The sequence below is a fragment of the Monodelphis domestica genome, chromosome 8 (assembly GCF_027887165.1).
Source record: "Monodelphis domestica isolate mMonDom1 chromosome 8, mMonDom1.pri, whole genome shotgun sequence".
Lineage (NCBI taxonomy): Eukaryota > Metazoa > Chordata > Mammalia > Didelphimorphia > Didelphidae > Monodelphis > Monodelphis domestica.
The window spans coordinates 69953213-69964820 of NC_077234.1; the positions used below are offsets into that span (position 1 = coordinate 69953213).

Below are 11608 nucleotides of genomic sequence, written 5' to 3' on the forward strand. Positions count from 1 at the left end.
ATTGCTCAACCTCCCCCCCAAATGGGCTGCTGGGAAACCACTCCTGGCTCAAATCGTGCAGTTTGGCACATTTATAAAAGATGTAAAACAAGAGGAAGAGAAGGAGGAGGAGGAGGAGCAGGAGGAGACAGAAGCACGAGGTGTCTGGAGTGGAACAAAAGACACCAGACATGCACCGTGCACAAGCCCCCAAAACCCACCCACCCAATCCCTCAGCCCACACACCCTCCCCCATTCCCTCCCTCCCTCTCCACCTGGGGCAATTCCAGAAGCCCCTGCCCACCTTCCACCAAATACCACTGCAGCTGGCATCTAGCAGAAGATGAGGAGGGATGGGGGACATAGGGGTAAAGGGCATTGCAACCTTCCCCCCCCCCAGGCAAAAGGGATGCAGCCTGTATGAAGAGCCTGTTCAGAAAGCAGCCCCAGCCCTTGAGATGGGGTTGAGGTGACAAGGGTGGGCCTTTCCCACCAACATAGGCATGCAGGGGGATGGCCCTTAGGATCCAGAACATTGAGAGAGAGAAGGCTGAGTGTCCCCTGGAAAGCAGCCCTACACACCAGAGATCTAAGGCAAGGAGGCTGGGTCCCCTCCACCCCCCAACATACAAACACAAAACTCCTGAGTTCAGCCCCAAAGGCAGATCCTTTTCCTTCAGGGGCTCAAATGGACCAGATTCACTCTCAGTAGCCCCTGAGGGAGGAGTCTGAGTAGATTATCCTCAGGTAATTGGCCCCCCAAAGGAACTCTGATCAGAGGGCCAGCCCTTGGGCAGTGAATGAAGCCCTGGTCCAGGTCAATCCATGGGGTAAGGATGAAGTTATTCCCCACCACCACCCCATCCTGGCAGAGTCAGTGTCTGAAGAGTCAAGTTTCAGGGTCTCCTCTGACCAGATGAGGGTCAGCTACACTCGAACAGGGGGGCCCGAGGCAGCTGTTAGTGGCACTGTGGAACCACATTCATAATCCAGGTCTACAGGTGGTGCCACAAAACTGCTCAGAGAACTCCCCGTCTGCCGGTCCCGAAAGCTCTGAATGTAGCTCTAGGTAGAAGAAATGACAAATCTGAGATTCACCCCTAAATCCACACTCTTGAGACCTCCCCATTCATGATCAATTTCCCAAAACTCCCCCTCTAAAACTCACATTCCCATGACACTCCACCCCAAAATCCTTAGGCCTTAGATCCTAAACCCTTTCTACTTTCCAAATGTAGGGCCCTGAGACCCTGAACTAGCAGGTCCTGTGACTTAGAACCCTCTTCTCTGAAGCGATGACTCTTGGTGCCAGCAACCAAGATCTCTCTAGGGTGTCCAAACATTAGGAACAGCCCAAATGAGATGCCACAGTCCTGAACACTTAGCCTCCTTATCAAACCCAAGACAAGTAGGGAAGTTTAGACAAGGACACTCACTGGGGAGAGCACGTCTCCATTGAATCGTTTGACAGGCACAGGCCTTCGTCGATAGCCAGAGTCAGGAGGGCCTGGCTTTGGTGGGGCCCGGGAACCCCGAGGAGGAGCCCGTGGGGGTCTCTTCCTTCTCCGCTTTTCCTTCCGCTCCTCCCTTTGCCGAATTCTCATCAATTGGACCCGACGCTGCTGCCGGCTAATCACCACTGAGAGGGCAGGAAGTAGAGAAGAAAAGTGACCCCTGGGAACCCAGCTTCTCTTTCATACCCAAACTCCATCACCTCCTAAACTAGTAGCTCCAAGCTCCCAAAATCTAGCATTTACCCCTCATTTTTAAAAAATGCTCCCCAATTCTTCTTCTGATTAGAGTATGATGGAGAGCTCACTGGTCTTGTCATTTCAACACCTGGGTTCCAGCCCTATCCCTGCCTCTGGTGAACAAATGAATTAACCTTATCTGCCAAATTAGAATAATATTCACTCTCCCTACCACAGCTAGGAAGAAAGTGCTTTCTAAACCTACAAAGCACTTCTTCGGTCTCCCATTAAAAGGGTCCTTCTCTTTGCCCTCCCCTCCCCATCTTTAGACTCGCACATCTCCTTCTAGATTTGCACTCCTCATCTGGTTTATTTATTTCATCCCTTAGAATCTCTCACCCTCAATGTGGAAGTGTTCTTCTGCCTTCCTTCATCTCTCCTAAGTCCATCCCCTCTCCCATGATCCCTCCATGTCCACAAATAAAATATTACTCTAGCAGCATCCCTCTCCTACCCACTTTCCCTTTCCCTGCACCATCCCAATCCTCCTGGGTCCTTGTCCAGTTCTCCATCTCCCTACTCCCTCCTCTGTGGTGAGAACCCACCTTCCAGGAATGGACTCTACATCTAACGGAAGACATTGGATTTGAAGTCATAGAGCGTTGGACCACATGACCTCCGAGTTTCCCTTCTGGATCTAATTCATGCCCCTTTGCATGAACCCTTCATGTGAAAGACCCCTCCCCACCCCACTGCTAAACTGTTTGTCCTTGCTGTGAGTTCCCTCAGTTTCTTCCTCGCCCTGACGCCAGCATCTCTCTTGCCACTTGGCAATTCATTCCTCTGCTCTCTCTCCCACCCCCAGTAGCTGCCGCCCGGGCACAACGTCTCACCCTCAGTATGTGAGTCCCCCTCAGCTGTGACTCTCCACTGTACTAGGACGCCCATCAGACTGAGCAGCGGCCAGATGGCCAGCAGGGCCCAGCTCCGCCAGCAAAGTGGAGGCACTGGGGCAGCCCGAAGCCTCTCTGCAGCATAGCGCCCCAACAGCAACAGTTCTGCAAAGTAGTCGGCTGCGGCAGCAATCAGTGCAGCCCCAGCCACAGCAGTGGCCAGAGTGGTGAATGGACGAGGCCAGCGCAATGTGAGCAGGGCACAGAGCAGGCCTCCTCCTAACAGCAGCCCCAGGGGCCCCCACACAGAGCCTGGCTGGTAGAAGGGGCCTGAGCCCATCAAGGCAGCTGCCCCCAACAGCAGCCCGAGCAGCAGCCCAACCAGGAAGAGCCCCACACTGCGCACCAGCATGGCCACCAGCCCGCACAGCAGGCCAATGCCCAGGGCAATGCCCGCACTTGCCCCAGCATTCAACTGCGTCTCCAGCACCCGCTCTCGGTAGCAGAGCAGGAAGATGACCACTGAACCGAACAGGAGTCCCGTGAGGAAAAGCACAGCCTTGAAGCAGCGGTAACCTGTAGGGAACATGGGTAGGGAGGCAGAGAACGGGCTAAGAACAAGGTCATGGAACAGGTCAGAGAAATGAGGGTCGTGGGATGGTTTCAGAAAAAGGAGGGCCTGAAGGAGTCAGAAAGGGGGATGGAGAGATGAGAAGCAGAGGCCAGAGAAAAAGAGGCAAAGAGATGAGAGGTCAGGACATCGGAAAAAGATCAAATAAATCAGTCACAGGGCCAGAGAAATAGATTATGGAAGACAGAGAAGGGTCAGCGAACAGAGAAATCTGAGGGGATTGTGGAGATGATCAGTAGGATCGGAGAGTAAGAAACAGACCCCAAGTAGGAAGGGGACTGTCTTTCTCAGCCATCCCTGGTCTTAAAGTTTTCTTTTCTATCCAGTTTATTCCCTTGCCCTTGATTCCCAGGCTGTTAATGTGGACTGTCAGTCAGTAGGCCTTACCTGGCTTCCATAATACCTCAGTTGCCCCAAATTCTCTTGGCCTAAATATGAACCTCTGCCTTCCATATCCTTTCATGCTGAAAAGGGAGAGTTTGGATTTTTTTTTTAAACAAAGGATTTTACTAAACTTTAAAGAGAAGGGGGAAGGGGGGAACAGATCCACAGAACAATTGTCAAGCTACAGATCAGGATCATTTTATTCTCAAGTTTCCCATTTCCATTCAAAATAAGCTAGCAACAGAATCCTGGGCTAACTAGCCACACACATCCTGGCCCTTTCTCACTACAGGGTTATACATCCTTTCCATGGTCTCCCTTTGATCCCTTTTCCAGGTCCCTTTATTCCCAAAAGAGTGTCAGAAAAATGAAGGAAGGAGAGTCTGAGAGATGGGGTAAGGGTAAATATGAGAGATGGCATTCATAAGAGGTCAGAAAGACAGAAGCTAGAGAGAGCAGAGGGGTGTGTGTGTGTGTGTGTTTGTGTATCATAAAGGCCTCAAAAGGTAGGGTCACATAGATGTAGAACATCAGAGAATAGCCCAAGGAGTCAGAGATTTGGGGCTCATAGAAAGCTCAAAAAGATGGAGATAAGTTGGTCAAGGATGAAAGTTACAGAAGATTCATATCTTAGGGTTATATGGGAATCAGAGATATGAAACCTAAGGTCAAAGGCTGGGACCCTGGGGGACCAGAAAAAAAATGGGTGCCATGAAGGCATCATAGAGATGAGGATCAGAACCAGGGGCAATGAAGACACACAAAATAAAGGCCATGTTGGAGAGTACCCAAAAGCCTGGGAAACCCTAAGTATAAAAATATGTGACAGAAAACTGTGTGCATGTTTGGAGTGGTGCTGTATTCTATTTTTTGAAGTGATGGGGGAAAAGTCATTTTGTGTTAGTTCTTTAAGAGCATCATGGAGCTGTGGAAATAGGGCTAGATTACAGTCAAAGAATCTGGGTTCAAATCTCAGTTCTGATACTTCTCACCTGGGATCCTCTGGCTTAACCTCTCTGGCCCTAAATTTCATTATTTTTAAATTAGGGAGGGGGGGAAATGTACTAAATGACCTCTTACGTCCCTATGGCTTTGATTCACTTTTATGTTTGGACGAAGGGAGATAAATGATTATATAGTAAAGTGTGCCATACCCTGAAAGTCCACCTAGGTAGGTTATTTCTAAGTCAATGAAGGGTGTTCTGTTGGCATAGGGTGTCATCTTTCTTGAGTATGTAAGATAGTACAGTAGATCAAGCTAGACCCAGGAAACTGTGGCTAGGTAGAATAGCTTACTATCCAATATCCCCCAGGCTAGGACTGAATAGGTTTTTTTTTCCCCTCCTATTTGCAATTCTAATTATCCTTCCCTAGGGTATTCTTAATTTGCATATGCTCTTTTCCCTTGTAAATAAACCTAGAAATTAACTCTTGCTGCCTCTACTTTGTGGCTGCTGGGTTTAGAAAAGAAAGAGAAAGTAGATACCAGAATTGAGTATCTCCGGTTATGGTTGTAATAGCAAAAAAGGGGAGAAATAGTTGTTAAGGCTTAGGTGAAGCAGCTCTCAAGGCCTAAGGATTTAGACAAGGATTAGAAACCAAGAAAAAGTACAGGAAGCATGATGCTTCAATAATCTCCTAATTTAGAAAGTAATGAAAAATGAAAGTCATAAACCCAAGAGCAAAGGTACCCTATACTTGGATGCCCAAAGAAATGGATATCCCTGGAAGAAAAATCTAAGAGCTAAATCTGGATCCACTGAAGAAGTGATTAGAGATTAAGGTTCAAGAAAGAGATTACAAACCAGGAAACAATGAGGTATTTGGACTTGGGTTGGGGAAAGGAGATCTAGATGAAAGGTCAGAGTTTAAGGAAGATGTGGAACTGAAGATATGGAAATTACTTTGAGGTCAAATTTAGATATGGAAACTACCTTAGATGTCATCTAATCCAGCTTCATCATTTGACAGATGAAGAAACTGAGGACCAGAGAGATTAAGTAGATAGTCAAGTTGTCACTCCAGTGAAATGTTATGTGTCACCCAGAAGCAGGTGATGTTGAGGCCCTTAGCACTTGATTTGGGATGCTGCATTCAAGGGGAGGGGTAGAAATATTTGGATTTGGGGTCAGTAAAAATGGGAAAAGGGAAAAGAGAGGCTGGTCTTCCTTACAAGTAAATCCTAGGTGGTGTATAATTTGTCTTAGAAAAGGCAACCTGGCCAAGCTCATAAACACACCCCAGAATTGGGGAACATCTTTCAGCCCTATTACAACTCCATCATAAGGGGTTCAGTCACAGTCTATAAAAGGGATAAATTCACAGAAGGGAAGGAGGAGGTGGCATACACAACAAGCAGCCTTGGCTTTGGCTTCCCAGATTCAGCTACGCTCAGGACTAGAAGATGTAGAGAGATTTCACCCACCCGGTGTCCCTGCCCTAGTCCTGAACCCAACCACCAAAGTCCCCATTGCTCCTCTTTCTAGCACCATATTTCAGAGAATAGCTGGGGGTGGGGAGTAGGGGGGGGGGGCGTCTGGGAAGGAGAATGAGGAAAGGAATGAGAGGTTAAGATAATGGTTTAAGAGAGGTCTGTGTGGAAGGATTAGCCCCCACGGATCGGGCCTCACCAAAGAAGCAGTAGACAACACCGAAGAGGGAGCACATGGTGCAGACGAGGGAGGGCAGCGCCTGATACCTCCGCTCCAGGGGCTGCTCACAGGGGAGGCCCCAGAGGGGTTCATCTGGTTCGGGAGGCAGCAGCTGGAACCGTAGTGTCTCCACAGTGCCGGACATGGCGCCAAGGAAGGCAAGGGTGTGGGGTCACCCACCCGGGGCAGCCTGGCAGAGAAAGAAGGAGGGGAGGGGTCACAGAAGTCCAGTTCCACTGGGATGAGAGCCAAGGTTAGGAGCGGAAGGGAGGAAGACTAAGGAGGCTTTCTAAAAGGACTCCGTGGGACAGTCTCAATTACCGGGGAGGGGACTTAATCCGACCACATAGGACGAAGGAGAGACACACGGGTCCTCCAGTTCCAAGGCCCTTACAGGGGAGAGAAGGCTACTAGTACCTGAAGGGGCCGAGGAGAGAGAAAAGGGAGATGAAGGAAGCCCTGCGGATGGACGGACTGGAAACAGAGGAAACAAGAAAGATGGGGTGCAGGGTGAGAGAAAGGAGGGAGCAGTAGGAGATTCCAGGGATTGAGGTTAGCGGTCCCAGCTGCAGATAAAGGGGACCAGGGGCTGGAATTATAGTGGAAGGTGGGAAGATTGGAAAAGAAGGAGCCTAGAGCAGAGGGACGGGGGCGGAGGGGCCTAAAGTTGGGAGGATGGAGGAGAAGGAGTAGGGAGTCGAGGCAGGGCCAGGGAGTTCCGGAAAAGGGAAGGGTGGCCTGGGAGAAAGGGTTGGTAGGGACGCCAGGTGGAAAAGAAAAAAAAAACAAACAAAAACAAACAAACAAACAAACAAAAACCAGTGCATTGTGGAGGGGCAGGGGCGGCTTGGGTGGAAGGGCTGGTACCTGCACTGCACTGCCGCTGCTCCGCCGGCTCCTTGTTTGGGTCCCACTCAGGCCCCCTGGCTCCCGTGGCTCCCCTGGGCTCGGGCTGCAGCTCCAGCTCCAGCTCCAGCTCCAGCTCGGGCTCAGGCAGGCCCGGCGCCACGGCCCCATACCCAGCAGCCCGCCCAAGGCCTCTTGGTGCTGATGGACAGCTCCGGTCTCTGCTCCTGACGTCACTCTGGGCGCACCACCCAGGCAGAGGAGGGCTGCTCCTGACGTCACGACCTGCACGCACGGCCCGCGCCGGGAGAGGGGACGGACTTGGCAGGGGCCGGCCCCGGAGCCCAGAAGAGGGGGCACTTCCGGGCGGAGGAGGGAGGGAGCGGAGGTCTTCTGGCCCGCCCCCGTGCCCGCCCTCCGCCGGAGCGGGAGCGTCTTGCTCCACCCCCAAGGCGGGGCCGGTCCAGTGACACGTCGGACGGCGGCTGTGACTGCAACCAGTCCGGGCGGCGCTGGACCTGCCTACGATCCCCTGGCTCGGGTCAGATCGAGTCAGAGTCGAGACAGATCGCGGTGGCGAGACGCGGGCTCTGCTCCACAGAGGAAAATTGAGCCGTCGCGGTGCTCCCGCCCCCCTCCTCCACGGACCTGGGCCCGCCCCCATCCCCGCGCCCCCGTTCCTGCTCCCGCCTCCCGCCGAGCACCCCCTGCTGAGAGCCCCCCGGCGGGGCACCTCCCGCGGAGCGTCCACCCGCCACCCCCACCCCTGCTGAGCGAGCCCCCTTCCCCCTCCCCGGGGTCGGGAGGCCGGCTGGGCTGGGGCTGAGCCCGAGCTGAGTCGGTCTCCCGGGCCGGGGCCATGCGGGCTTCGCTGTTGCTGTCGGTGCTACGGCCCGCGGGGCCCGTGGCCGTGGGCATCTCTCTAGGCTTCACCCTGAGCCTGCTCAGCGTCACCTGGGTGGAGGAGCCCTGCGGCCCCGGCCCGCCCCGCCCCGGAGACCCCGACCTGCCCCTCCGCGGCTACACTAACGCAGCCCGCCGGCCCAACTCCGTGCAGACCAGCCCGGATCGCGAACGGCCCGAGGACACGGAGATCTGGGAGCCCCGCGTGGTGCCCTACCGCCCCACGCACTCCAGCCAGATCCCCAAGAAAGCTGTCAGGTACCGGACACCTCTACCTCCTCCCAGCCCCAAAACAGAACCAACAGCCCCGCCCCCTTACCCCCTTGGGGGGAGGTGGGGAGAACAGCCCTCCTCTGGGACTAGCAGGCCAGCGGAGTGGTGAGAGGGAGACTCGGAGGGGACTTCGGAGGCTGGATCCAGCTCGGGCAGGAAGGGGCTGGCCTGGGCCAGGAAGTCTTTAGTCTCCAATGACTTCCTATGGCCCTCCATCCCTTAGGAAAGGTGGGGCCTTGCGGGGAAGTAATGGTCAGCCTGTCTCTTCTGCCATTAGTGACCTTCCTTCCTTTGCTAGGGCTCCTGAGGGATTCCTCCTCACCCTGGAGCTATCTCACTCCTCGGTTAGTCTGGTTAGAAGTACAGCTCAGACCCTTGGGAGCTGGGTAATCCCAGGCAAGTCACAACTTCCCTGAATCTTTGTAAAACCAAGAGAGCAGTATTTGCCCTGACAGAGTGGATGGAGGGCCAGTCAGATCCCACTTCTGACTCCCAATGCCACAGCACAGCCCTAAGGCTACAAGCTACGGTGAAGTTGCATTGGTGAAGGGAGCTTCATCCGCCAAGGAAATCACAGGTCAGGGCTCGAAGTTGTCATGATTACTCTTCCCTCTCCCCTAGGACTCGCTATATCAGCACAGAGCTGGGCATCCGGCAGAGGCTGCTGGTGGCTGTGCTCACTACCCAGGACACCCTGCCTTCCCTGGGGGTGGCAGTGAACCGGACCCTTGGACATTGGCTAGAGCAGGTGGTGTTCCTGACGGGCACACAGAACCGCAGGGAGCCCCCTGGCATGGCCGTGGTGGCGTTGGGAAAGGATCGGCCAATGGGGCAGCTGCACCTGGTCCTTCAGCACCTCTTGGAGAAGCATGGGGAAGACTTTGACTGGTTCTTCCTGGTGCCTGATAACACCTACACAGAAGCCCATAGGCTAGCCCGGCTGGCTGGCCACCTCAGCCTGGCCACAGCCTCCCAACTCTACCTGGGCCGGCCCCAAGAGTTCATCGGAGAACCCACCTCGGGTCGATACTGCCACATTGGCTTTGGGGTCCTGTTGTCCCGCATGCTCCTGCAGCAGTTACAACCACACTTGGAGAGCTGCCGAAATGACATAGTCAGCTCTCGGCCGGATGAATGGTTGGGCCGCTGTATTCTCGATGCCACCGGGGTCAGCTGTACAGGAGAGCACCAGGTGGGGAGTTGGGCAGGAGGGCCTCCAGGAAGGGGAGCGGGGTGGAACCTGGAGCACCAGGGCTGGGGATGGAGTGAGAGAAATGGTCCCTCTTATTCCTTCCCCTGTCCCCTCGCCCCAGGGCATGCACTATAACTACCTGGAACTGGGCGGTGCAGGGGAGGCAGTGCAGGAGGGGGATCCACACTTCCAGAGTGCCCTGACTGCCCACCCTGTACGGGACCCCGTGCACATGTACAAGCTGCACAAGGCTTTCGCCCGAGCTGAGCTGGAGCGCACCTACCAGGAGATCCAGGAGCTGCAGGTGAGGTCCCGGAGGCCAGGGGTTGAGAATAGGTGGGAGGGAGAAGGAATTGTGGTAACCTGCCTTTGACGCCCCAATCTTTCCTCGCCCAGTGGGAGATCCAGAACACAAGCCGGCTCTCTGTGGACGGGGAACAGGAGGCATCCTGGCCGCTAGGCATCCCAGCCCCATTCCGTCCCTCTTCTCGATTCGAGGTGTTGAGCTGGGACTACTTCACGGAGCAGCACGTTTTCTCATGCGCGGATGGCTCCCCTCGTTGCCCCTTGCGGGGAGCCGACCGGGATGATGTAGCAGATGTCCTGGGGGCGGCCTTGGAAGAGCTGAATCGCCGCTACCACCCTGCTCTTCAGCTTCGCAAACAACAGCTGCTCAACGGCTACCGCCGCTTTGACCCAACAAGAGGCATGGAGTACACGCTGGACTTGGAGTTGGAGGCGCTGACCCCAGAGGGGGCCCGCCAGCACCTCACCCGTCGAGTGCAACTCCTGAGGCCCCTGAGCCGGGTGGAAATCCTGCCGGTGCCCTACGTTACTGAGGCATCCCGCCTTACGGTGCTGCTGCCGCTGGCGGCCAGCGATCTCGATATGGCGCCCCGCTTTCTGGAGGCCTTTGCCGCTGCTGCTCTTGAGCCGGGGGACACTGCGGTGGCTCTGACCCTGCTGCTGCTCTACGAGCCCCGTCAAGCCCAGCATGTGACCCATGCTGACATCTTCGCTTCAGTGAAGAGCCGTGTGGCAGAGCTGGAGCGACGCTACCCTGGCTCCCAAGTCCCCTGGCTCAGCGTGCAGACAGCTGTCCCAACGCCCCTTCGTCTGCTGGACCTGCTCTCCAAGAAACACCCCCTGGACACGCTCTTCCTGCTGGCGGGGCCAGCCACGGTCCTCACTTCTGATTTCCTGAACCGATGTCGGATGCACGCCATCGCGGGATGGCAGGCTTTCTTCCCCATGCACTTCCAGGCCTTCCATCCTGCCGTGGCGCCCCCACAGGCCCCAGGGCCCCCTGAGCTGGGCCGGGATACGGGACACTTTGACCGCCACGTAGCCAGCGAAGCCTGCTTCTACAACTCGGACTACGTGGCAGCCCGAGGCCAGCTGGCCAAAGCCTGGGAGCAGGAAGAGGAGATGCTGGAGGGCCTGGATCTATATGAATTCTTCCTGAAGTTCTCCAGCCTGCATGTGCTTCGAGCTGTGGAGCCGGCCCTGCGGCAGCCCTACCAACACCAGCCCTGCAGTGCCCAGCTCAGTGAGAGCCTGTATCACCACTGCCGCCAGAGCGTCTTCGAGGGTCTGGGCTCCCGCTCCCAGCTAGCCATGCTGCTCTTCGAGCAAGAGCAGGGAAACAGCACCTGACTGCACTAGAGCCCACTGAAGACCCACCCTCCTCTCCCTGAATTCAGAGCTGCCCTGGCACCTAGCTCTGGTCTGTGACCTCTAGCCTCAGGGTTTGGAGAAAGCCAGCAGCTAGCAGCCTGGGCTTCTGGGGGGGAAAAGGGGGTAGGTGCCCTCTGAGCAGGGGACTTGAGTGAGGGGTTGGAGCTCTCCCAGCCTCTGGACCATGGCCCTTTAAGTATTTATGCAGCAAGGTCTGCTTGACGCCAGCACCCCTCCTTGACCCGGTGGCAGCCGGTATAGGGGAAGTGGGGAACTGTAGATGAAAGTCTGGAGAGAGTCACTCTTGGCTTTGAGGGCTTGGGTTTCCAATGGAATCTGTGGGGTGGGGGAGAGGGGCACCTAGAACCTAAAAGCCCACCATCCCCTGATGATGCTGATTATCTTTAATAAATCAGCTGAACTTGTAGGTGTGAGCTCTGGCCATTATTCCTCCTTTCCCCAGGGGCCTCACTCCCCTCCAAGGGTCT

The 11608-nt window shown here is 55.1% G+C and overlaps 2 protein-coding genes across 2 annotated transcripts; one reads left to right on the plus strand and one right to left on the minus strand.

The window, feature by feature from the left end:
- Nucleotides 1-56: 56 nt before the first annotated feature.
- On the minus strand, nt 57-7304 carry TMEM198 (transmembrane protein 198). Its single transcript, XM_001370070.4, has 5 exons — nt 7097-7304; nt 6209-6419; nt 2564-3139; nt 1416-1618; nt 57-1044 (listed from the first exon to the last, which is right to left on the minus strand). The coding sequence occupies exons 2-5, from the start codon at nt 6372-6374 to the stop codon at nt 907-909; spliced, it is 1083 nt and encodes a 360-aa protein (XP_001370107.1). The 5' UTR covers nt 6375-6419; nt 7097-7304; the 3' UTR covers nt 57-906.
- Nucleotides 7305-7775: 471 nt separating this feature from the next.
- CHPF (chondroitin polymerizing factor) lies at nt 7776-11547 on the plus strand. The gene is made up of 4 exons (XM_001362116.5): nt 7776-8236; nt 8873-9443; nt 9565-9747; nt 9840-11547. Exons 1-4 carry the CDS (start codon nt 7935-7937, stop codon nt 11097-11099), a joined length of 2316 nt encoding a protein of 771 aa, XP_001362153.2. The 5' UTR covers nt 7776-7934; the 3' UTR covers nt 11100-11547.
- The last annotated feature ends 61 nt before the right edge of the window (nt 11548-11608 follow it).